General features: G+C 48.4%; 2 protein-coding genes across 2 annotated transcripts in view; both read left to right on the top strand.

The window, feature by feature from the left end:
* Positions 1-1,637: 1,637 nt before the first annotated feature.
* On the top strand, positions 1,638-10,297 carry UNC119B (unc-119 lipid binding chaperone B; the record flags this gene model as incomplete). The annotated part of the gene is given in 4 exon segments (XM_014588968.2): positions 1,638-1,751; positions 4,382-4,493; positions 4,620-4,792; positions 8,028-10,297. Coding segments are annotated over 4 exon segments (512 nt in total), but the record flags the coding sequence as incomplete, so codon positions are not given.
* A 3,888-nt stretch (positions 10,298-14,185) lies between these two features.
* The window catches only part of ACADS (acyl-CoA dehydrogenase short chain), a 13,475-nt gene continuing 1,003 nt past the window's right edge, over positions 14,186-26,657 (top strand). The window contains exons 1-9 of the mRNA XM_006151520.2: positions 14,186-14,332; positions 15,626-15,789; positions 24,632-24,781; positions 25,020-25,131; positions 25,424-25,575; positions 25,862-26,032; positions 26,101-26,238; positions 26,336-26,431; positions 26,631-26,657. Of these exons, the coding sequence (XP_006151582.1) occupies positions 14,272-14,332; positions 15,626-15,789; positions 24,632-24,781; positions 25,020-25,131; positions 25,424-25,575; positions 25,862-26,032; positions 26,101-26,238; positions 26,336-26,431; positions 26,631-26,657 (1,071 nt within the window). The 5' untranslated portion in view covers positions 14,186-14,271. The remainder of the gene's footprint in view (positions 14,333-15,625; positions 15,790-24,631; positions 24,782-25,019; positions 25,132-25,423; positions 25,576-25,861; positions 26,033-26,100; positions 26,239-26,335; positions 26,432-26,630) is intronic.

The raw sequence follows: 26,657 nt of genomic DNA, 5'->3' as shown, positions 1-26,657 counted from the left end.
GTTGCCTATAGTATCAATAGTTTCTATACTGGTATATTTTGACGCTCCCGTTTTCCATCTTCATTTGCGTTGGGACTGTCCTTTGAGTGCCTGAAATTGTCTTCAGACCGTCTGCTATTCAGTTATACTGAGACATTGTGAAAAAGCTGCTTGTATTCAACCTGGTTTTCATTTGGGTCTCTGAAAGTACAGAAGTGCTCAGCACCTGACCTAGGTAGTCTCATCCTTTCTCCTAATATGAAAGGTGAGTTAGGCCTTTCTAATGCCGGGCCCAAAGCAGCTTTCATGTCCCATTCGGGGACTTGGGAGTGGTGCCATTGCCCAAACCCCCTGTGCAAGCTCTTGGAGAAAGCCCTGAGTGTGATGACCTCTGATTTCGCCACTCTTCTTGATATCGCCTCTGTTCTGTTCAGCAAGTTGCTTATTGAATACCTCTAAAGGCATAGAATCAGGGCCAGCCTTTTGGAGTTGCAGAATCCTCAGTAGCTCTCAGGGTCACCATCTTACTGAAGAGAAAGCTTGTAAGATGTAAAACAACTACACAAATGATTTAAGATAAACTGCCAAAGTGAATTGTGGAGAAGATGCTGTCAGGAGTCAGTGCAGAAAGAAGTCGGTGACATTTTCTGTGCTCAGTACCATTTTGATTAGCAGCTTAGGTGGTTGTAGGCTCTCCTTAGGCCTAACGCCCTCAGTGGCAGGTTAATCCTGCTGCCTGTGAATGTATGGCCCGCTGAGTGGTTTTGTACAGTTCTCAGACTGACTGGCTTTTACTTTCTCTCTCTCTCTTTTTTGTAGTTTTTACTATAGGGTGCATGCTCTTACCTGACAGAGAGAGAGAGAGATTGATTGAAATCACCCCTGTGGGGGTTGGCCAGGCCACAATCCCTTCTCCCTTTTCCTCTTGGGACTTTGGGAATATGTACACGTCCACCTGGCATGAATTTCAAGCCAAGAGGTCTGGGACTCAGCTGTGTAGCTGGCCATGTGGGATCCAGTGCTATAACCTCCACGTCAGCTGCTGGTCCAGGCTTTTACATTTTTAAATGTGATTATTATATAGAATTCATATTTCAATGTCCATAAATATGGCTATATTGGAATATAGACATTCATTTGCATATTGTCTGTGAATGCTTTTGTGCTACAATGGCAGCCCACAATGGCCACAAAGCCTATAAAATAAAACTTTAAGTAATTTTATTTATAATCTGGCCCTTTGCAGAAGTTTGCTGATCCCTGTTTTCTGATACTCAATTGTTAGCAAATAAGCATTGTATTATCCGTTAGGTCAGTATAAATGGTTAATAATTTTTAAAAAAATTCTGCCCTGTTATATCCATGATGACAGACCATGAAAGATTTCCAAAGACACCCCCTTTTCTATTCCCATTTACAGTTTCTATGATAACCTTTTATCCAAAATCAAATCCCTTCACACACTTTTTTTCTCTTTGTGTTCTTTAATTCTGTACACACAACTTTTGCTTGTGGTAATACCAGAGGAAGTTCAAGAGTATTTTAAGTGAATTGGGTGGGGGGAAAAAACCATGTTTCCTTTAAAACTTAAGAATTAAATAAATGGTAGATTTAGAGAATTATTTAAATCATTGGTTTTTCTCTTTCTCTTATTTCAGATTATTTATGTAAACCAGAAGACAACATCTACAGTATTGACTTCACCCGCTTCAAAATTCGAGATTTGGAGACAGGGACAGTGCTTTTTGAGATTGCCAAACCTTGTGTTTCAGGTAGGCTTCATATTGTCTCCACCACTTATCAGGTGGGACCAAAGATCTTTGAAATGCAAATATTTGTTTGCTCTTTTGTCCTGTTTCTTGGACTCCATCGTGCACACTTGTGACCTCTTCTCACGGCCTGGCTTACCAGGAGTGCTGGTTTGAAGCTTCAGAAGCTGATGTTTGTGAAGTATCTATCTATTCCATGCTTGTCACAGTGCCCCACATCTTTCTACACATCAGCTTCTGTACACTCACACCTCTATGGGGAGTTATTATCCCCATTTTACAGAGAAAGAACTGAGGCCCAGAATTGCCAAGTGATACTTTCTAAGTTCCCAAGCTCTTTCATCTTATCATATTGCCTGATTAGGAAAGGAATCCTTGAAATTAAACCATAATGAGGAGAGCTCACCTGAGCCTCGAGTTCTCTGCAAGGGTGATATTGAAGATTATAGTCCTGCCCTTGAGTCAGTTTCACCCCAGTCTTCTCATTCTCTTTAAATAGTGCCTTGGGGGGCCAGCAGGTGGCATGGTGGTTAAGGCACTGGACTCCCACATGGTTGACTATGGTTTGAGCCCTGGACCTGGTGGCTTGAAAATCACGCCAGGCGCATGTGTGTGAATGTACCATATCCCAAGAGGAAAACGGAGGAGAAAGGATTGCAGCATCCCCTCTGTTGGGTGATTCCTCACTTTCCCTCTTACTCTCTCTCTCTCTGGTGAATGCACATGCCCTATTGCAAACATCTTTTAAAAAAAAAAAAAAAAAAAGGAAAGGAAAAAAAGGATGCCTTGGAATTTCTGGTAAGTTCTAGTTGGATCTTAATCTTTACTATTTTCCAGAGCAAGAAACCCATAAACTTATCTACTTGGGTTCTTTAAGTTAGGCTGAAAGAAGCTTCCTGACTTGTGAGGAGGCAGTTCCAGTGTAGTTCATTTCTGTCAGACCACAGGCCTCTTGGGAGCATGTACCTGGAGATTTAGCGCCCTCTGGAGTTAAGAATGGGTTAGAACACCGGCAGAGAGACCTTCCATAATACAGGCTGTAGTCTGTAATAACAACTTATTTTGCAAAGCTTATCTCATCTGATTTGCTACTCAGAGCAAGGCAAGTATTAGTACCCCTGAGAAGTCAAAAGACTTTTCTGAGAAATTCTCAGCTCTGATTAATTACAAAGCTAAGGCTAGAGCTCTGGTTTTACCCCAATCCAGTATTTTTTATGCTGTCACAGTCAGTAGTGACCAAGGTACCCAAAAGTTCAAGCGTGTGAGTTCTTATATTGGGACAGTTAGGTCAGGGCTGGTTAGCTTTCCGAGTCTGTGGTGGTCTCATCCCTAAGCTATATGACACCTATGATGTATCAAGGACCCCACGGCTTGGTTTTGGATTAGACTGGGCTTTGAACAGTCATTTCAGTACAAAACTGAACTGTCTTAAGATCAGCTGCAGTAGTACTTTTGTCAAGTAGCTTGATTTTCAACTTCTAGTTTACATTTAAGGTTCTTATTTACTTAGAATATCCTCATGGATTTGGTACCTTAGTACAGCATTTGTTCTCATGAATTTGATCCCTGACAATTGTTGGTTTGACTCTTTGAATCACATTGTTGGAGTCAGGGCTCTAGAATCTCTGAGTGTGAACCCACCCTGCTCAATCTGGTGACCCAGTGCTATTAGCTTGTCACAGGCAGAGATGTTTGCTGAAAAAGACTTCTAGGTTGCACCCATGTTCAGCTTAGGCCTGGAGACAGTGTCCTTCCTTTATGCTGGAGGGTACTAGCTCCTTGTTCTTGTTCGCATAGCTCTTTGGTTGATTTTAGTAATCTTTCATCTCCTGGGCTCAGGAATGGGTTGGACCAGAGATAGCATTCACCTCATGGAGGCCCCACATGTTGGTTTGTTGCCCATCTGCTTTGCTCTTTCCTAGGTGCTCAGAGGGTTGGGCTTAGTATGGCCTCGAATAAGCATCCCCCAAGGAAGTACAGTATCCCAAGGTTAGGTCTGTGTCTTCCATTTAGATAACAAAATTATTTCTAGTGGTTTGTCTTTGCTGGCTGTCAAAAGTTTTTATATCTTTGAGGGAACTTTTTTGACTAGTTTCAACTTTTGTAGTCTCATTTTTTTTTTTTTAAGAGGTTTTTGCTATAGGGCGTGTGCACTCACCAGACAGAGAGAGATATTGAGACAGAAAGCGAGAAATCACCCCCCAGGGGTGATGGTCACGCCACAATCCCTTCTCCTCCATTCTCCTCTCGGGATCTTGGGCACGCACGCACACGCGCCCGGTGTGTTTTAAGCCACCGCAGTCGACTACGTGGGAGTCCAGTGACATAGCCATTACGCTAACTGCTGGTTCCCTGTAGTCTCATTCTTTGGGTTAGCACTTCCCTCCATTTATTATTTGGGGGATTTCAGACACATTACTTAACTTCGCTGAACCTGAGCTTCCTGCTTCATAAAATGGGAGACAGTAACACCCCACAGGGTTGTTGTGAGGATTCTGTGCAGAATATAGTTAAGTATGCAGTGTATGTGGGCCGCTGTACTGTTGATGTCAGTACTATTTGTTGGTTGTGCTTGTGCCGTTTGGACTGGAGGTGTCAAGACAGCCCACTCAGGAGTCCATGTGTTCTTTCAGACCAGGAGGAAGAGCAGGAGGAGGAAGGTGGAGATGTGGACCTCAGTGCAGGACGCTTTGTGCGCTATCAGTTCACACCAGCATTCCTTCGCCTCCGGACCGTCGGGGCTACGTGAGTAACTTTGCTTCCGAGGGGAGTTGTTCCGCTTGGCCACAGAAAGAATGTTCTCAGTTGGTTTTGAGTTGGCTTTAGAGGAGGCAGGCAGCAAAGCAGGATTCACAGAGATTTATTTTGCAGAGTGGAGTTCACAGTGGGAGACAAACCTGTGTCAAACTTCCGGATGATTGAACGGCACTACTTTCGGGAACGCTTGCTGAAAAACTTCGACTTTGATTTCGGCTTCTGCATTCCCAGCAGTAGGAACACCTGTGAACACATCTACGAGTTTCCCCAGCTCTCTGAGGATGTCAGTATGTATTCCCTGGCTCTACAGCATTCGAGATTCTGAGAGCTGAGAGGAACACCCTAGTTCACCACTCTCTTTTAGTCACATGGCTGTAGGGACTTGAGGCATACTTAGTCATCTGACCTCAGGCTTCTCGTTTCCTTTTGCTCCTATCTCCTTTTTCCAACTCTGATTCTGCCTGGATGGGAGCATTGAGGTTTTAATAATAGAGCCATCCTTTTTCAATGCCTGCTGTGGAAAAGGGGGTGACTAACAAAGATAAGAGGAGGCCCGTGATAGTCCCTGGGGTTCTAATTAGATAAGGCCTTCTCCTACCTTCTGTGAGTCATAGTTTTCCACTGTGTCCCAGCCATTGGCCCTTCACTTTTTCGTTAATCAGAGCTAGATGTGATACTGCAGCCTAAATAAAGGATTGATTAGATAAACCGCCAGAATAGACCCAGTAGGAACTAGAGGACTGTTGGCAGTTTGGGAGTACGATGATGAAAGTGCTGTCTTGAGATGAGTAGTTTGCAGTGAAGGTGGAGCAAAGAAGACACTCGAAGGAAAAGGCTGCCTTGAAGCCTAGGCCGGAGGAGATGTGGACTGAACTGGAGAGCAAGTACAAGCTTCCCAGTCTGTGACCTTGGCCTAGCTGTCTCAGGTTGGCATCTTCTGCCAGTATCTAGGGAACCTTGCTTCAGAAGGTTTGTGAGGATGTGAGTGGGACCCTGTGAATAATGGTGAGATTTAGTCTTAGTGTGGGAAAGGGTTCATGTATGTAGACTGGTTTTCTCAAAATCCCAGGTTGTTAAATATTGTCATATTCTGGGACCAGCAGGTGGCAGAATGGTTACAATGCTGGACTCCCACATAGTAGAACGTGGTTCAAGTCCTGGACCCAGAGACTTAAAACTCACAGTGAGCATGTGTCCTGAGAGGAGAATGGAAGAGAAGGGATTGAGGCGTGACCATCCTCCATGAGGGGTGATTTCTCGCTTTCTGTCTCTGTCTCTCTATCTCTCTAGTGAGTGCACACACCCTATAGCAAAAATCTCTCTTGGGGCTGGCAGATGGCATGGTGGTTGAGGTTCTGGACTCCCATGTGGCTGACCACGGTTCAAGTCCCAGACCTGGTGGTCTGCTTTCTCATGTTCCTTCTTTCTCTCTCTCTCTGTCTCTCTGGTTAAATAAAATAATAATAGTAAATAAAACTAAAATAATTCTTAAAAAAGAAAAAAAAGATTGTCATATACCAGCTATGGTGGTGCAGCAGTGACAGCATTCCACAATGTTGAGCCACATAAGGTCCTGGATTTGCATCCTGAGGTCTCCCTGTGCATGCTGGGTATGCGTGTCTGTATCTGTGATTTAGCTGGCTGAAGTTGGGGATAGGATCGTGACACGAAGATCCTATTGGGGTCTCTTTCTCTCTTTTATGGAAGAAATTAAAATAAAAAAGCAGAAGGTGGCATGGCGGTTAAGATGCTAGACTCCCACATAACTGACTATGGATCGTGTCCCAAACCTGGCGACTTGCTTTCTCATTTCCCCTCTGATTTTTTCTCTCTCTTGTGAGTATATGTGCTCTATAGTAAATTAAAATAATAATAAATAAAATTAAATAATTCTTAAAAAAAAAGTGAGTTAGGACAGGAATATTTGAACATCACAACATGGGGAGAGAATTGTACCCCAGTATTTAAAGAATACATTTTCTTCTCGGTATATATATGGAACATGAAACACACACACACACTCTCCCGTGTTAGGTCACCAAAAAAACCCAAAGTGACATCACACAGAGAATGTTAATAACCATAATATCTAGATGTTGGAAAATGTATAAATATACTTCTTTATTGTTAAATAATAATAATTTTTTTTTTGAGAGAGAGATTTTTGTTATAGGGCATGTACACTCACCAAAGACACAGAGAGAGATGGAGAGACAGAAAGAAATCACCACCCCCTGCCACCCCGGGAGGATAGCCGCGCCACAACCCCTTCTTCAATCTCTTGGGATTTTGGGCACCCGTGCATGCACATGTGCCTGCTGGGTCCAAAACTAAAACTGGTCGACTACACGGGAGTCCAGCGATGTAACCATTACATCATCTGCTGGTCCCAGTAAATAGTTCTTTAAAAAAATTTTTTTAAAGAATTATTTTATTTAACTTTATTCATTTATTTCATTTTAATTTGACCAGAGAGAACAGAGTGAGAGAGAGGGGGGTGGAGGAGTGGGAAGTGAGAAAGCAAGCTGGTAGGTCCAGAACCACTGTTGGCCATGTGGGAGTCCAGTGCCCTTAACCACCATGTCACTTGCTGGCCCAATAATTATTTAAAAAAAAAAAAAAAAAAAAAGGATTGTCCTATTCTGTAAACCAGGTACTCTTTGCTCTTTACCTGGTTAACTGAAGATGGCTGAGATGGGAGCCGGGGTTCAGCTCTGGCTGGAACCCCTCTTCTCAAGCTATGCTGACTGGATACTTCAAGGAAAGATTATGTATTGCATTACACAGTTTACCTATGAAACCAGAGAAGCTGAAAGAGCCTGGAGGTCAATATTCTGGATATAAACCAAATAACTTTGCCCTGGGTGGGCTTAAAAAACTTTAAAAACAAGTTTCACCTTTTGAGAACTGTGGTGAACAATAGCATTTCCTGCAGAGTACTCAAATGGCCTGTAATCATTAACTCAGAGCGACTGGCGGTTGTGGCTGCTAATTACTCCCTAGTGTGGCTGAAGAGAACTGGACAGTTGCCCAAACAAACAATAGACTTAAATTTAGACCTCTGGCTGGGTCACTTAAGTGTTGGCCCCTGAGTTGCCCCTGGAGAAGGCCTCTGGCCCTTGGTCCACCTGTACTCTTTCCACCAGGATTCCTTAAGCCATCAGGGTACTGTCGGAGTGGGCACAGTGAGCACAGCTTCTGACTTTGGACAGGAATGTCCAGAGGAGGGTCCAGGCCAGAAGCCAGGGCCTGCCTCACTCTGCTGTGTTCCAAGTTGGCAGAAGGGTCAGCACATGTCCCCGAGCACTGGTTGTAAGAGTCCAGAATGGAGATGATCAAGGAGGTTCCATGTTGGAGAGTCAAGTGCACCCATAGCTTGGAGTGGGTATCTGGACCCCCAGCTCTTAAGGGCACTTGCAGTTTTGGAATGGATACTAGGTTTCTCCTCACCCAGCTGGCAAGGCAGACTCACAAGGCAGACTCACATGTAGTAACTCTGCTCTTCCTTCCCCTGACTTGCAGTTCGCTTGATGATTGAAAATCCTTATGAGACCCGCTCTGACAGCTTCTACTTTGTGGACAACAAGCTGATAATGCATAACAAGGCTGACTATGCCTACAATGGAGGCCAGTGACTGCTGCCCAAGTGGACAGGTGGCGCTTGGCTGCGGCCACAGACCCTGGCACATGGGGCAACTGAAGCTGCTGTTTGTCATCACTCATCTGGAACCTGGCCCCAGGAAGCCGAGGCTGGGACGGCAGTTTCCTGCGTGCTAAGGAAGTGCCAAGCAGTGCTGTGTTCTTCCCCAGTATTTCTTCTTCCTTTTTCCTACCTGCCCTTTAGGTCGCAGAGGTTCTATAGTAAAGTAAAAATTTAGAATAAGGCTCCTAGAACCCAGATAAGAAAGAAAACTTGTTTTCATGTAATTCTAGCTATTTAGTGGTTGCCCTGACAGGCCTCCATCTCTCCAGGTGGAGTTGGGCCCAGGCGGGAAGGCTCTGACCAAACCTGCTTATAGGTTAGCAGCTCCCCACAAGGTTCCTGAGTCTGTGGGAAGCCAGAAGCCTCCAGGAGGCTCTTCCTCCCACTTCTGGTGTTGCCATCAGCACGGCCTGCTCTCAGCTGGCACACAGTCTTAAATCACCTGGAAGAAACTGGAAAGTGGGGGGGGGGGGGGGGGTGGGGGAAAGCTCCACTGCGTGGAGAGGCCTGCTTACCTGTCTGACTGTGGGGTCTTCAGCCAGCCCTTCTGGGGGACAGACAGAGGTTTCAGCCTGGCAGTGCCTTCCTGTGTTTGTTCTGGAGGACAGAGAGCCTTCTCTGCTTTTCCTGGCTCCTAAGTTTGGAGCATCTGAAATAGGACATGTCACGTCAGTCTTGCTCATGGAACAGCAGTATCTCTTGGGGCCAGAGCAGGCCATGTTGAATTTTGCATTTTTATTTCCAGACTTCTTGGAAGGTTTTCTAAGGTTTCAGTGGTGTTCGCAGCATATGTGATGTGCGCTTAGACTTGTGAGAGTATTAATAAGGCTCCCAGGCTAATCTGGCTCACGTTGGGAGAGCACAGCAAGGAACGGGTGGCGACTTTAGAGGAGAGATTTGATGTTTTCTACTCAGCAGAGCCTTGAGAATTGGCTTTTGATGGGGATTTGCCTCCACAACTTTAGATTTCTTATTTAGGAGGGTTTTCCTATCTGCCTTTCTATGGAAGTAGTTTCTGGAGCCCTCCTGGCAGGTCAGACCTAAGTAGTGCATATTCTGACCCTTGAGACTACAGTTGGACTTGTACTGGGTGCTGGAAGAGGATGGGAGTGGCTCGAATAGCCTGTTAGACTGATGTGTGCTCAGAAAGGCTTCCCTCACACATCGTGCAGGCCCCTCTTGTCCTGACCCTCCTTGCACAGACTCCTTGCTGGTTCAGCTCCCTCTGTTGTCTGTGTGGGGGCGTTGGATGCTCAGCCCAGACTGCAACCTGCTGAGAAGAGTGTCACTGGGCCAGGCTCCATTAAGCGTTGATAGGAAGGTGCTAGTAGGAAGGACCCAGGTGTGTGGCGAGTCATGGTGAGGCACCCCAGTACCTGTGGCAGGAGGGCTGTGCCTGTGTGGGACCAGGGAGGGAAGAGCCAGCACTGCCACAGAAGCAGTTGCCACCCAGTACTGTTCCAGTTTGGATTCTCGCGTGTGAGTGGCCTTGACCAGTGGTCTGGTGCTTTGTGCCAGGCTAGAGCCTCACTGGTGCCAGACAATGGCAGCCTTCTCATCATGTGACCCCTGTGCTGACGCTGGGTCCTACCTCTGCAGGAGGGACAAGGCCATGTGTCCTGTGGAGTGGGTTCCTCCTCCCCTGCCTGGGTGATTCAGAACTGGAGTCGACTACAAATCCAGGTGCCTTACGTGTGGCTCTGTCCATGTGCTGCTGGGGAAAGTGGCATCGCCCTCCTTCCCTCCTCCTCTGTGGACAGACTTCAGCACTGTCTCCTGCCCCTCTTCTTCTCTGTGGCTCATCTGATGGGATTTGCATGTTCCTGTCTAGTTTCAGGACCATCCCTTCTCGCCATGACTGAAGCCCAGATGCGAGAGCTTCTATTTTTGATGCTTAAATAATACCTAGAGTGTGTTTTCAGAGCTGTCTGCAGCTCTGGTCAGTAGTATGTCTTGGAATGTATCCCAGGGCAGAGAATATCCAGTCCATCAGACAGCACTGCGCTAGCCCTGCTGCACCGAGAGCTTTTGCTGGAAGACCCAGAGGATGGAGGAGGGAGGCCCTCTGCCTTGAGCAGTGCTGTCTCCTCTCCCTGCTGGCTGGCCTTTCTCTCACTGGAGACCATATATATTTATATATGTGTGTGTGTGTGTATATATATATATATATACACACAAATATATATATATATTTTTTTTTTTTTTTTAAAGAGTTTTTTTCTGTAGGGCGCATGTGCTAGCCGGACAGACAGAGAGAAATCACCCCCCAGGGGGGATGGCCACGCTGCAATCTTTTCTCCTCCATTCTCTTCTTGGTATCTTGGGCATGCATGCACACACGCCTGGCGTGAGTTTTAAGCCACCGGGTCCAGGACGCGAACTGCGGTCTACTACATGGGAGTCCAGCAACATAGCCATTATGCTAACTGCTGGTCCATCACTGGAGACCATATTGAGGCCAAGAGCTCAGCTGGTGTCCAGCAGGACGGGAGTTTGCCATCTTCTGCCACTGAGAGTCTGGTGTTCTGTATTTGAGGCTGTGGATTCCTGCATCCAGCTGCTCAGGAACGCTTGAGAAGCATTACCACTCAGGGGTGTTGACTAGGCTGAGTGTGAAATTCGAGCTTTTCTATCTGAATTGAAGAGTTGTAAGTCATACTTTCTCTGAAAGTAACTGAACCAATCAGAAGTTGTATCAGGAGTCCATGTGATTAAAGGTCTGACTTGATAACAATTATCTAGTGGGTGATAGAATGGAGGGCAAAAAACCTACCTGCATGGAAGGTGTGCCCTCTGAGAAGAGCCGGCATCTGAGAGGCAGCTAGAGGGAACACATTCCAGAGACTGGCAGGCCCACTGCGTGCCATGGGGCCTGCTGTTTGCACCTCTTCCTCTTCTGACTTGCTTCTTTCCCTCTGCTCTGGAACCTCTGGATATGGTCGCTCTTTCCCTGTACAGACTTTGGGCTAAGATGCTCTTCTAGTTTCTCCAAAGAAGATCCTGGGTTATTCATTCTATGTTCTTGAGCATAGATACAGTGATGTAGTTTGGGGCTGAAGTAGGCTGGTGCTTGTGTCCTAAGTGTTAGCTCAAGGCTGTCTTGCAGTTGAAGCATTTCAGGAGCTCGCTTCCCAGACACTTCAGTCTTTGGGCCATCAGATTTCCAATGCATGGAGACAGTTCTCTGGGGGTGTTTGGAGCTAACTGTAGACTGGTAATTCTTGAAATGGCAGCGATTGGACAATCTTCAACATATTTATTCAGTTGAAGTAGAGCTTATTTCTGGAATGGATTTAATCAGCTGAGTTTAATGTACAGGTCTTGTGAGTTCTCCCTCCATGTGTCCTGCCATTCCTGGTAGGCTCCTAGGGTACTTTTCATTGTAAATTTAGTCACTTTCTTCTGGTGGCCAGTGTCACTGTGATATCAGTGAGGTATGGGGATGAGGGCGGTCTGTCCTACAGATGACAGCACGGACTCCTTGCCTGTGCACAAGGATGCCTGTTGCAGAGGGTGCTGCTGTACCCAGTGTGGGAGCCTACCTGTGGAACTGCTATGTCACCCACATTCCATGTCACAGAACATCGTTGCCACAGAAGGATCTGGTGGAGGTGGATTCACTCTTTGTTTGTTAAAGGATCATGTGAAGTCATTGAAGTTGTGAAAGTCTATTTTTTCCATGTAAATCTATTTTTCACAGAATATAAAACACATCAATGACCTGATCTGTCCTTTCTCCTCCTTCCCACTTCACCCAAGATCCTCAGCCCAGTTTGTATTGTCTTTGTGTTCAAAGTAAATTAGATGACTTATTTGTATAAAATGTTATTTTGCCACAACGGACAGTAATAAAAGGAAGATTTTCACAGTACACTTATTGTGTCTCCTCTCCTAACTGGGCCCGTTGTGTTGCTGGGAGCAGATGTGTGTGGGGAGCGTGGACTCCAAGTTTCTCTTATCTTGGCTACTACATGGCTTTTCTATAAATAGTTGAGTGAGTGTCTGGAACCAGCAAGTGGCATGATAGTTAAGGTGCTAGGCACTCTCATATGGCCGACCCTGGTTCAAGTCCTGAATCTGGTGGCTTGCTCTCTCTCTCTCGTCAAATTAAAATAAATGAATGAATAAATAAAACTAAATAAATAAATCTTTAAAAAAATAGTTGAGTGAGTGAGTGTAGCTGGTTTCTAGGATGACTGGGGGGAATAGTATTGTGCTGCAGATTTGGAAGCTTCTTTTATATCTATTTTAATTGTAATTTGTGATTTACCTATAATCACATATTCTTTTTATAGAATTATTTTATTTATCATTATTTTTTAATTTGCTACAGGGCATGTGGACTTACCAGAGAGAGAGAGAGAAAATGATAAAACAAGCCACCATTTCCAGGACTTGAACTGTAGTTGGCCATGTGGGAGTTCACTTCCTTAACCACCATGCCATCTGCTTGCCCCTATAATCATATATCCTTGTAGGATACAGAATTATTTTATTTATCATTATTTTTTAATTTGCTACAGGGCATGTGGACTTACCAGAGAGAGAGAGAGAAAATGATAAAACAAGCCACCATTTCCAGGACTTGAACTGTAGTTGGCCATGTGGGAGTTCACTTCCTTAACCACCATGCCATCTGCTTGCCCCTATAATCATATATCCTTGTAGGATACAGTATGGTTTTAAAAAAGCATGTTTACAGCATGTAATAAATCAAGGATATAAATATATTCATCAACATTTAACATTATATTGCAGTGTGACCAAGACCCTACGTGGGGGTGTTCCTCTCTCTCTCTCACATGTGCATGTGCTTTATCATAAAAAGACAATCTCAGATGCAAAGTGCTATAACTACATAAAGAGCGATGGGGCCCAGTCATGGTGGCACCAGTAATAGAACACTGCTGTGCGGGGCAGACCCACCTACATAGGCCAGGCCCAGTGGAGGCATGTGCTTCCTCCTGGTCAACCGGGAGTTTGGGGCAAGAGGATCTTGACATGATGAGTCAAAGAAAAACATCTGTTTCACTCTAAGAAAAAAAAAATAGGGCCAGCAGGTGGCATGCTGGTTAAGGTGCTGGACTCCCACATGGCCTACTGTGGTTGGAGTTCTGGACCTGTCAGCTTGCTTTCTCTCTCTCTCTGGTGAGCATGTGACCTGTAACAAACTTAAAAAGAATAATAATGATAAATAATTATTTTAAAAAATCTCAGAAAGATGAATGGAGAGCTGAGGGGGAGAAACGGCCTAGAGAGGCCAAGGTAAGCATGGGTGACTGAGACCCACATGAGGGAGAAAAACTCTTGTGTGACTGGAGCCAAGATAGCCAAGGAACTGGAGGGCCAGGCCTTGGAGAGCTCACCAGATGAATTGGATTTGAAGAGAGATATCCCCCCTCAGAGGTTTTTTTAAAATTTATCCTTTTAAAAAATTTTAAAAATTACTTATTACACTATTTGTTCATTTTAATTTGACCAGAGATTATGCTATTTATTCATTTGTTCATTTTAATTTGACCAGAGAGAGAGCAGAGGGAAAGTGGGAAAGCAAGCCGCCAGAGTCAGGACTTGAACTGTGGTCAGCAGTGTGGGAATGTTCAGTGCCTCCGTCCCCTTATTTATGGGGCTTTAAGAAGAACTGAGGCCTTTCTGCAAGAGTCCTTTGGCTTTGTCTCGACTTCCCCCCACCCTTTTTAATTTTTTAAACTTATTCATTCACCTATTATTATCTTTTAATTTGAAGGAACACACACACCCCTCCCCCAGGGCTGAGACTCAAACAGTGGTTAACCATGTGGGAGTATCAAGCGCCTTAACCACCACCACGCCACCTGCTGGTCCCGTCCTGACGTTTAACAGTAGGGCAAGGTCAGCAGAGGGACCTACTTAGACCTCACGTGGACTGGAGGGCAGGGAAGCCCCGCCCCCGGCGCGCCAGCGCCCCGACCCCGCCTCCTAGGGGGCGTGACCGATGCTCCGCCCGCCCGGCCCCCCGCAGCCGGAACCCGCGCTTGCAGCGGGAGGTGGCCGAGGAGGAGCGCCTTACCCTGTAGGTTGTCCATGTCCCCGTCGTCCATGGCCGCTGCGCTGCTCGCCCGGGCCTGCGGCCCCCTCCACCGAGGTGAGTGCGCTCGGGCTCCGCTCGGCGGGACCGCGGCCTGGGTGGGACGCTTCTACCTCGGCGCGGGCGCGCGCGCGGCCTTTGCCCTAGTTCTGCGGCCTCTCGCGCCTGGCAGACCCGGTCCTTCGAGAATCCGTGGCTCCCGCTCTGGCCCCCATTGCCCAGTTGACCCCCCACTGCCAGCAGAGGTCTCACGGCTCCACCACCCCCTTCTCGCTCGTGTCTCCCAGGAGAGGTTCAGGATGCACCGTTCCCCAAGAGTCAGGCCTGGGTTTGAACCCGGACTCTGTGACCTTGGACAAGCCTCCCAGCCCTGCTTGGCCGCAGTTGGCCCCCGCGTTTAGGGACCACAGAGAAGTACGACAGTCCTCCGGGAGTTGTTGGCAGGAATAGTCACAGCGTATGTAAACAGTACATCGCCTGGCATATAGCAGGTGCTCAGTAAATGTTGATTTGATTTTAACTAAGTGTTAGCTAAACGTTAGGTTAACTTTTTTAAAGTTCCTGTGTTACCTGAGATAGAGAGGCACTGCCAATGGGCTCTTCTTCCTGCAGCCATCCTCGCTCAGCCTCTGCCTGCCTGGCTTGCAAAGGGAGACCTTGATGCCAACTGGGACTTTCCCTTGTGGATCCAGTGTCAGAGAACATGAGGGCATTGTGGTGGCTGTGCCGCTGCTGGCCCTGTTGTTGACTGCGTAAGGCAGGGTCCATGAGTCTCACTGTTCTCTCCAGCTGTGGTCAGCTCAGGGGCTCCTTGCCTGGTCCAGGTCTCTCCCCCGGACCACAGTAAGAGAACCCTTGGTGAGAGCTGAGCTAAGTGCTCTGGGTGTTATTTCTTGAATCCTCTCGTTCCCAGGAGCTGGGTGCTGGTGTTCTCTGCATTTATAGAAACTGAGCCTTAGAGAGACCTTTGCCTAAGGCTTCAGATCTTAGTCTTCCTGGTGGTGTTTTACGGAGGATCAAATGCGGTAGTGTGTGAAGTGTTGAGGACTGTGGTAAAGTCCAGTTAGTGTAGGGTTTTTAGTAGCGCCGCTAATGACATTCCGAGCTGATAATTCTGTTTCATAGGGGCTTCCTGGGCGTTGTGGGGTGTTTACCAGCATCCTCGGACTCTACCCACCGATAGATATAGCAATTCCCCCTTCCAGTTGTGACCTCTAGAAATGACATTGCCACATGTCCCCCCGGGGCCAGAATCATCCCTGGAGAACCACTGAGTTCATAGATTGCTCTTATTATTACAACTCAAGGTCTCCCATATTCTCCTTCGCTGACTCCTGTCTCTGCTGGCAGCTCTCCGTCCTCGGGCCTGGCGGCAGCTGCACACTGTCTACCAGTCTGTGGAACTGCCCGAGACACACCAGATGTTGCGTCAGACATGCCAGGACTTTGCCGAGAAGGAGCTGGTCCCCATCGCCGCCCAGGTGGACCGGGAACATCTCTTCCCCGCGGCTCAGGTGAGAGTGCCAACCTCAGCAGCCCACAGTGGCGGTCTGCCTTCAGCTCCTGGCTGACTGGTGGCACTGACAGCCAGGCACACCCAGTCCCAAGTCAGGGAACACCATGGCAGGGCCTGTGCCCCAGGAAATGCTCCCCAGGATTCTTTCTCTCTCTCTCTTTTTTTTTTTTTTTTTAAGACTTATTTCTTTTCACATGAGTTTTGCCAGAGAGAGAGAGACAGAGAAAGCAAGCCGCCGGGTCTGGGACTTGAACCGTGGTCGACTCTATGGGATTTCTAGCACCTTAGCCACCAGACACCTTCTGGCCCCTCCACAGGGTTCTCTTGTCCAGCATGAGGCTTCTAGTGAGGATTTAACTTCCAGAACAGCATGTGGAGGGTGTACACGCTTACTACATACCATGCATTGTGCTGGCGTAATAATAGTTCACACTTGGCTCATGCATGCCCTGTGCTAGGCTCTGTTCTATGCACCTGGAATGGTTCTCTTATTCATTCTTCACAGCAGTCCTATGAGATCAAGGTACTGTTACTACACACTCCATTGAACGATCTATGAAACTCTGACTTATGAAAGGGTTAAATGGCATGCTCAAGGGCCTGGAGCTAATCTTTTGCAGAGCAGAGCAAGGGCTTGAATCCAGCACCATCTCTGCCAGACCATGCTGTTCTCCTGTGCCACTATGTTCTTTGTTTATACTCTGCCCATTTGCAAGTACATGGTTTTTTAAGTTATTTATTTAACTTTATTTGTTCGTTTATTTTATTTATTTATTTATTTTTGGAGAGGTTTTCGCTATAGGGCTCGTGCGCTTGCCAGACAGACAGAGACATAGAGACAGAAAGCGAGAAATAACCCCCCAGGGGGGATGGTCACGCCGCAATCCCTTCTCCTCCATTCTCCTCTCGGGATCTTGGGCACGCACGCACACGCGCCCGGCGTGAGATTTAAGCCACCGGGTCCGAGACGCGAACCGCGGTCGACTACGTGGGAGTCCAGCAACATAGCCATTACGCTAACTGCTGGTTCCCTTGTTCGTTTCTTTGAATTTGCCCAGAGAGAGACACACACAGAGAGGAGAGGGAAAGTAAGAAAGCAAGCCACCAGGTCCGGGACTCAAACCATGATTGGCCATGTGGGAGTGTCCAGCACCTTAACTGCCATGCCACCTGGTGGTCCCAACAAGTACATGTTTTTGGTTTTGTTTTCTAACAGTATTGCCAGAGCGGGGGGCCATCAGGTGGTGTGGTGGTGAACTCTCACATGGCTGACCAAAGTTTGAATCCTGGACCTGGTGGCTCATTTTCTCTTTCTCACTTTCTCTTGTCAAATTGAATAAGAATAATAATAAATAAAATTAAATGAATAATTCTTTAAAAAAATAAATACTGCCAGAGGGCATGTGCGCTCACTGGGGAGAGAGAGAGAATCACCCCCATGAGGGATCGCCACACTGCAGTCCCTTCTCCTCCTCCATTCTCTTCTTGGGATCTTGGGCATGCACACACATGCACCCGGAATTTTTAAAAATTTTATTTTCATTATTTTTTTGAGAGATTTTTGCTATAGGGAGCATGTACTAGCCAGAGAGACAGAAAGGGAGAAATCACTCCCAGCACGTGCAGTGATTTTTAAGCCACTGGGTCTGGGACTCTCATCCCTGCGGTCGGACACTCGGGAGCCCTTTGACTTAACCACCGCGCATGGGCTAGTCGGTCGTTACGTGTTTAAGACGTACCTGCTGGGACCAGCAGGCGATGTGGTTGTTGAGAAGCTGGATTCCCACATAGTCGATCTCTGTTTCTATCACTCTGTCTGAGCCCCGGAGCTGGTGGCTGGCTTTCTCAGTGTCCTTTTCTGTCTCTGGTCAAATTTAAAATTAAATAGATAGATAGATAGAGCTATATCCCCTGACCTAGTGAATGATATACTAGAATGGTTCTCTTATTCATTCTTCACAAATACCACACAGTTGATATTTGTTGAATCAGTGCTGTGTGGAAGGGCAGACCTTTGGCCTCTTCTTCTTGCCTGATTTTCAGTCTAAGTGCAAAGTTGGCGTTTTCATTTCCAGGGGAGTGCTCAGTGTATCAGCCACTGTGCCTGGGTCGTGGGACTATCCGAGGAGCTCAGGGCCGAGAAGGCAAGTGGCACTTTAGCATTAAGGTTATCTGAGCAGCTTTTAGGTCTCAGACTTTTTTCTTGTGGAGAGAGATTTTTGCTATAGGGTATGTGCGTTCACCAGAGAGAGACAAAGAGACGGGGAGAAATCACCTCCGAGGGGGGATGGCCACACTGTTATCCCTTCTCCATTCTCCTCTCAGGATTTTGGGCACGTGTATACCTGCCCAGCTTGAGTTTTAAGGGGCTTGAGCCACAGTTGACTACCTGGGAGTCCAGCAACGTAACTGCTACGCTATCTGCTGGTCCCAGTCTTAGACAATTCACAGGTGTCATCTCATTTACTCCTAAAGACATCCCTGCTTGATCTAATCTAATGGCCATTGTGCTTTCTGGATTGATTGCAAGGACTAGGTGAGGTCATGTATGCCAAATCCATGGTACCTGGTACTGGAAAAATGGTAGCTATTAATATCAGGATTGTTTGATTTCATTACAGTGGAGAAAATTGGAGCATAGGGAGGTTCAGGGACTTCCCAAGTTTTGCTGGTCTGTGGAGCTAGAATCCAGAGCCCAGGTCTGGCTGGCTCCAAAGCCTTTCCTCATCCACTCTCCATGTGGTTATCCCAGAAGCCAGCTAGCAGGCAAGGCAGCTCTGTTCTGGCTGACGATACGACTGTCGAGCTTCAGCCTCTTCTCCACCCTCTACACACATACACCTATGTTATCTATGACCCAGCCCTGCCCTTTCACCTTTCAGCACTCTGTGAGTAGACGAAGGGAATAAGAAAATACGCCATGGAGAAGCAGGAACAGGGGCCAGTAGGTGGTGTGGTGGTTAAGGTACTGGACTCCCATGAGGCCAACTGAAGTTCAAGTCCTGGACCTGGTGGCTTGCTTTCTCACTTTCCCTCCCTCCCTCTCTGTCTGTTTCTGGTGAATGCACATACCCTGTAGCAGGTTGAAAATAATAATGATAATAAATAAAAATGAAATAGTTTTTTAAAAAGAAAAGCATACACAGCAGTAATGCAGACGCCCTGTGAGGTCTGAAGCCATGTAGGTTCAGATCCCAGGTGGGCCTGAAAACACACAGGTGCATGTGCAGGTTGCAAGTTAATCTTTCTGAATGGTGACAGAAATGAGGCTGGAAAGAGGAGGTCGAGGTAGCAGCCTCCTTCCCTCTGCACCTGCAGCTGCACAGTACAGATGTGCTGAACGTGTGAGAGGAACAGGAGTGATAGCGTCTGCATTCTGTTTATCTTTCACAAGGTGTTTTCATATCTATAATCTTTGTCTCCCCAATTTTTCTTTTTTTAAAAACTTAATCAGAGGCATATGTTCTTGCCAGAGGGAAACAGGGAGGGAGGAAAAGGGAGTAAACACCCTCCAGTGGGGTGTGGTCATGCTGCAATTCCTTCTCCTCCATTTCTGCGTCCGGTTGGGATTTGGGGCACATATGTATATGTGCATGCTGTGTGCTTTTCATCCCCCTGGGCCTGGGACTCGAACCAAGTGGCTGGCCCTATGGGATCCAGTTTTCTTTACCACCAAGCCACAGGTTGGCCCTTTTTGTTTTATTTTAATTTGCCAGAGGGCACACGTACTTGCCAGAGAGACACAGAGACAGGGAGAGGGAGGAAGTACCTTCCAGTGGAGTGTGGTCTTGCTATAATCCCTTCTCCTTCCTCCATGTCTATACCCTGTGGGAATTTGGGGCACAATGCATACACACAGGGTGCTTTTTTTCAAGCCACCAGGATCAGGATTTGAACTGTGTAGTCAGCCATGTGGGATCCACCTCTCTTAACCACTACACCATGGGTCCAGCCCTGTTATCTCTTCATTTTAAAAGTATATTGATTTCTGACCAGGTGGCATAGTGGTTAAGGTGCTGGACTCCCACGTGGCTACTGCTGGACCTGGTGGCTCAAAATTCAAGCCGGGTGCATGTGTGTGCGTGCCCAAAATCCCAAGAGGAGAATGAGGAGAAAAGATTATGGCATGGCCATCCCTCCTGGTGGGTGATTTCTCGCTTTCTGTCTCTCTGTCTCTGTCTCTCTGGCGAGCACATGCACCCTATTGCAAAAATCTCTCTCAAAAAAAAAAACAAAACAAAACAGTATGTTGATTTCTTTCATGAGAGAGAGGCAGGAGAGAGAGAAACATATACACCCTCAACAAGGTTTCAGGCTGCAATCCCCCAGCCTTCCCAGTCCATGGTGTGGTTGCCCAGCAAGCGCAGGTCATGGAGGACCCATGAAGGCCTGCGATCTTCCCTGCACACTCGGCCTTGCCTGGGCAGCGCCTGGCTGCCACATCACCAGGCTGGCTGTGACCCTTTTTGTACGAACGAGGAAGGAGCAGGTGCATGAATTGCCTCGTGGTAGAGCCAGGGCGGGAACTGCCGAGTGTTCTTCCCACTCTCCCTGTTACTGTGTGAACTGGACTCTCCTCTGGTGCCAGTGGGACGCAGAGGTGACAGTTGCGGACTTCCTCCCTCCCTGGGACTGAAGCCTTTTGGGCTTCTCGCTCTCAGCCCTGTCACCGGGCGCAGCGCTGAGCTCCCAGTTCCAGCGTGGAGTCCGGGAATGAAGCAGAAGTTCGGGCCAGTGAACCAGCCACACAGACAGTAAGGCAGCTTGCCAAATCCAGAATAATTTTGTGTTTTGAAATCATAGCAATAACAATGTCAGTAGCCTCCAGTGGCAACAGTCAGAAGTTATTATATCCCAGGTACTTATACATGTATTTGCCACATTAAATCGTCAAGACATGCAGTAGGTACTTTGTTATCTCCAGCTTTCAGATGAGGAAACCGAGTACAGAGGTTAAGTTTCTTGCCTGGGGTTGGTAATCGGACCCAGATAAGAACTTTTAGCTACCCACTGGCCTGTAGTAGGTGCTTAGTGACTTTGGTTTTTTAATTTTTTTTAAGAATTATTTTATTTAACTTGATTTATTTTTAATTTGACCAGAGAGTGACAGAGAGAGAGAGAGAGAGTGAGAAAGCAAACTGCCAGATCCAGGACTCGAACTGCAGTCGGCCATGTGGGAGTCCAATGCCCTTAACCATCACACCTACCAGCCCCAGTTAGTGACTTCTTAATATTTCTTTCTCTGAAGACTTTTTTTCCACCAAAAAAATAAGTTTGCAGGAGGAAAGCCCAGAGGAGAATTAAGACGCAGGTAGGGTAAGAATTAGGGAAAAGGGCTCGTGCCAGTCTCTGTTTACTTGGCTGGTTTTGTAACCTTAATAGAACTTTTTTCTCTCTTTTTTTTTTTTTTAAAATAATTATTTATTTTGGGGGCCAGCAGATGGCATAGGGGTTACATCACTGGACTCCCATATAACTGACCATGGTTCAAATTCCAGACCCGGTGTCTTGAAATTCTTTCAGGGTACTTACGCATGCATGCCCGAGGAGAATGGAGAAGGGATTGTGGTGTGGCCATTCCCCCTGGGGTTGATTTCTCACTGTCTCTCTTTGTCCTTGGCGAGTGCATGTATCCTAAGGCAAAAACCTCAAAAACATTTTTAATTTTATTTATTATTACTTTTACTATTCTAAAAAAAATTGTGAGACCAGCAGTTGGCGTAATGGTTATGTCACTGGACTCCCACGTAGTCAACCGCGGGTTGAGTCCTGGACCTGGCGACTTAAAACTCACACCAAGTGCATGTGTATGCATGTGCAAGATCCCAAGAGGAGCATGGAAGAGAAGGGATTGCAGCATGGCCATTCCCCTGGGAGGTGATTTCTCGCTTTCTGTTTCCCTCTGTCTCACTGGCAAGCGCATGTTCCCTATAGCAAAAATCTGTCTTAAAAAACATTTATTATAGGGCGTGTGTGCTCACTAGAGAGAGTCAGAGAGAGCGAGTGAGAGAAAGGGAAAGTGAGAGAGCAAGCCACCAGGTTCCGGACTCAAACCTGTTAGCTGTGTGGGAGTACAGCACCCTAATCATCAGATCACCTGCTGGCCCAAATGTAAGCCTTTTTATGTGCAAAGTAAATGAAAGAAGCAACTATGACTTACGATGGCATTTTGTTATAGCGGGAACTAGGAAGTTGGCTCATGTTTCCAACTGATTTGGGGCTCTTTAACCTTGAAATATATCTAGGAGAGATCTCGAAAAAGTCCTTAGAAAATTTATATTATGAGAAACTATGCATGGATTTCAAACATTTTTTTGCACCACAATAAACTCATACTTCATCTTTTTTTTTTTTTTTTTAGAAGTTTTCGCTATAGGGCGGATGCGGAGGCATAGGGAGACATAGAAAGCGAGAAATCACCCCCCAAGGGGGATGGTCACGCCGCAATCCCTTCTCCTCCATTCTCCTCTCGGGATCTTGGGCACACACGCACACGCACCCGGCGTGAGTTTTAAGCACCGGGTCCGGCACGCGAACCGCCGTCGACTATGTGGGAGTCCAGCGACATAGCCATTACACTAACTGCTGGTTCCCGATACTTCATCTTTTTAAAAAATATTTATTTACTTATTTAATTTCATTTGCTATTATTATATTTTCCAATTTGACCAGACAAAGTCGAGAGAGAGAGAGAGAGAAAGGGAAAGTGAGAAAGCAAGCCGCCAGGTCTAGGACTCGAACCGCAGTTGGCCATGTGAGAATCCAGTGCCCTTAACCACCATGCCACCTGCTGGCCCCCTTAAACTTCATCTTTCTGAAGGCCAGCAGATGGTGTGGTGGTTAAAGCTCTGGACTCACACATGACTGACCATGGTTTGAGCCCTGGACCTGGTAGCTTGAAGGTCACCCGAGTGTGCATGCCCCAAAATCCTGAGAGGAGGGAGAATAGAGAAGAGATTGTGTGGTAGCCATCCCCCTGTGGGGTGATTTCTTACACACACACCCACTCCTGTCTTTCTCCTGCAAGTGCACAAGCCCTCTGACAAAAACCCAATAAAGGGACCAACAGGTGGCATGGTGGTAAGGTGCTGGACACCCACGTGGCTGACCATGGTTTGAGTCCTGAACGTGGTGGCTTGCTTTCCTGCTGCTTCTTTCTCTCTGGTCAAATTGAAAAATAAAAGAATGAGTAAATAAAATTAAATAAATAAATAAGGGAAAAAACTTAAAAAATCAATTTTCCCATACATTTCCTGCAGTCCTGTGGTATGTGTGTTTATATGTATCTCCTCACTGACTTGGTAAATATTTATTGAATGTTGCCACAGCGCCAGGAGCAAAGCCTGGTTTCCTCCTCTGGTCCGACTCCAGTGAGGGCTCACTGCTCTCCACGCTCTCAGCAGTGGACATTTGTGCATATTTTTAGTGACGTATCTTGGGGATGGGACGCAGATCTCACCCTGAAAAATTCTTGGGTTACATACACCTTTTGTTTTTTAAGAATTATTTTTTAATTTAATTTATTCATTCATTTTAATTTGAACACACACACACACACACACACACACACACACACACACACAGAGGGAAAGTGAGAAAGCAAGCCACCAGGTCTAAGATTCGAACTGTGGTTGGCCATGTGGGAGTGTCCAGTGCCTTAACCACCATGCCACCTGCTGGTCCCCAACATGCACCTTATTTATTTATTTATTTATTTATTTAAAGAATTATTTATTTAATTATATTTACTCATTCATTTATTTTCATTTGAACAGAGAAAGACACACAGAGAATAGGAAAGTGAGAAAGCAAGCCACTAGGTTCGGGACTCAAACCATGGTCAGCCATGTGGGAGTGTCCAGTGCCTTAATCACCATGCCATCTGCTGGCCCCCATGCACCTTTTTTAAAGAGAGACATTTTTGCTATAGGGTGCATGCACTTGCCGAGAGACAGAAAGCAGGAGATGGCCATACTGCAATCCTCTCTCCTCCATTCTCCTCTTGGGATTTTGGACACACACACACGTGCCTGGCATGTTTCAAGTTTCTGGGTCTAGGACTTGAACTGCAGTAGGCCATGTGGAAGTCCAGCGACATAACCATCATGCCATCTGCTGGTCCCACCTTGTACACGTAGCCTGAAGTTAATTTATGCAGTATTTTTCCATTGCAGCATTTTGACTGTGACTCATCACACGAGGTCAGGTATGGAATTTTCCACCTGTGGCAATGTCTAACATACTTTGGATTTTGGAGCATTTTGGATTTCAGATTAGGGACGTTCAGCTCATATTGTTACAAATCAATAATCTCAAGCTCCTATCCTTTCATTCTTTCTCTGGCATTGGGGAGATAGCAGTGTACAGCCCTCATGGTCAGAGAGGACCTTAATCAAAACGAACAAGGTAACAGATGTGAAATCCCAGCTGCCTAAGTGCTACAAGGTGCTACGGAAATGTTCAGTTAAAGGGTTTGAGCGAGTGAGGTCAGAAGCGAGGTCAGAAGCGGCAACCCAAGAGAAGTGATGGTGGAGCCGAGTTGGCAAGGGAGGTAAAGGGCATTTCTGATCTAGGACAGCATGTGCAAAGGCCCTGTGGCGGAGTGGGTGCTCTGTGTGCGTGCGCGTGCACACGCTTAAGGAACTGGAGGGAGGTCAGTACGGCCCAGTGCTGCCTGCACTTCACTTTGGAGCTCCCTGTCCTTGCACCTGCGCACTGTCCAGGGCGTGGACAGCAGTGAGCCAGCCTGGGGTAAGGGGCAGAACGGCCGGGATGACGGTGCTGTCATGCTGGCTTTGGGGCAGGAGGGCGTGTTCTGACCGCGACACCTCCCTGGGCAGGTGAAGAAGATGGGCGAGCTGGGGCTTCTGGCCATGGACGTGCCCGAGGAGCTCAGCGGGGCCGGCCTGGATTACCTGGCCTACGCCATCGCCATGGAGGAGATCAGCCGCGGCTGCGCCTCCGCCGGCGTCGTCATGAGCGTCAACAACGTGAGCCCGTGGGCCCGGGACACCGGGAGGGCGGGCCTGCGGCAGGGCCTGTGCCCTGTGTCCCAGCATCCGGGGGACAGCCAGGCCCTGGCACCCAGCCTGGTCTTCCTGGAGACATCTCTGGACTTGGATCTGCCGGGGAGGCCTCTGGGAGAGCAGGCGTGGGGTGGGGCCTGCGGGCTGGAGAGTGCCTGCGCCCCGGGATCCAGGCTCCGCCCGCTCCGCTGTACCCCCGCAGTCTCTCTACCTGGGGCCCATCCTGAAGTTCGGCTCCACGGAGCAGAAGCGGCAGTGGATAACTCCTTTCACCAGTGGCGACAAAATCGGCTGCTTTGCCCTCAGTGAACCAGGTACCACGGTGGGCGGGGTCACCTCCCTGTCCCCCCACCTCGGAGTCGGGGGGTGCCCTCAGGAAGAGGCCGAAGGGAAGGCCTCCAGCTGAGCGCTGGGGACGCCCAGCTCCGCCCGCCACGGCCCCCTGGGCTGTCCCGGAGAGCTCTGGGACCTGGAGCTGCCCTCAGGAGCCCTCTGGGCGCGGTGCTGGAGCGTGAGCACGCCGGGTCCCTGTGCCTGCCTGTGGAGGGTGATTGGGGTGGTGCCCTGGTGCAGGGTGGCCCTGGTCCTGAGCCTGTGTGGGCGCAGGGAATGGCAGCGACGCGGGAGCCGCTTCCACCATCGCCCGGGCGGAGGGGGACTCCTGGGTCCTGAACGGCACCAAAGCCTGGATTACCAACTCCTGGGAGGCTTCGGCCGCTGTGGTCTTTGCCAGCACGGACAAAGCCCGGCAAAACAAGGTGGGGACCCAGAGGGACGGTCGGGGAACCCTCCGGACTGCAGCCCTCCTGACTGCAAGCGTCCCACAGGTTCTAGGTCCCAACCCCTTTTCCCCTCCTGGAGCCCCTTGCCTGTCCTTGCCCTCCTAGACCTGTCGCTGGAGTCTGCACTTTCTGCCGAAACCAGCAGGGGGCGTCCCGGCCTGAGACCAAGAGTGGGGAGGAGGGTGCTGGAGCGTGTGTGGCTGTTGCGGCCGCCTTGGCTGGAGGGACAGCCTCTGGGAAGATCACTGTCTGGGTCCCTCAGGGCATCAGTGCCTTCCTGGTTCCCATGCCAACGCCTGGGCTCACGCTGGGGAAGAAGGAAGACAAGCTGGGCATCCGGGCCTCGTCCACCGCCAACCTCATCTTTGAGGACTGCCGCATTCCCAAGGACAACCTGCTGGGGGAGCCAGGGCAGGGCTTCAAGATAGCCATGGTGAGCCAGGCGGTGGGGGCAGCTGGGGCCAGGCCCAGGCCAGCCACTGACCAGGACGGTCCCCGCAGCAAACCCTGGACATGGGCCGCATTGGCATCGCCGCCCAGGCCGTGGGCATCGCGCAGGCTGCCCTAGACTGTGCTGTGAACTACGCCGAGAACCGCAGGGCCTTTGGGGCGCCCCTTACCAAGCTCCAGGGTATCCAGGTAACCGGGTGGGGGCTGCAGGGCTGGGCCTTTGACCCAGTCCCCTGGCCGCCTCCCTCTGCCAGTGGCTGACTGCTGGCCGGGTGGGCTGTTGCAGTTCAAGCTGGCAGACATGGCCCTGGCCCTGGAGAGCTCGCGGCTGCTGACCTGGCGGGCCGCCATGCTGAAGGATAGAAAGAAGCCCTTCACCAAGGTGCCGGGAGGGTCTCCCGCGCGTGGCTCGGTCTTGGTGGCTGGGGGTTGAGGGAGAGTCTGGGTGAGCCCACCGTGCTTGGGCTTCTGGTCAGAGGTGGGAGTCTGGGGGTTACTGCCCCAGGTAGGGGCTCTGGCAGGCCCAGTGGGCCAGGGCTCCCCTCCTATGCAGTTTCTCACTCTGCCGTCCCCGCGGGCAGGAGGCAGCCATGGCCAAGCTGGCTGCA

The sequence above is a fragment of the Tupaia chinensis genome, unplaced genomic scaffold, assembly GCF_000334495.1.
Source record: "Tupaia chinensis unplaced genomic scaffold, TupChi_1.0 Scaffold000320_1, whole genome shotgun sequence".
NCBI classification, from domain to species: Eukaryota; Metazoa; Chordata; class Mammalia; order Scandentia; family Tupaiidae; genus Tupaia; species Tupaia belangeri.
This window is presented reverse-complemented; position numbering and strand designations above follow the sequence as displayed.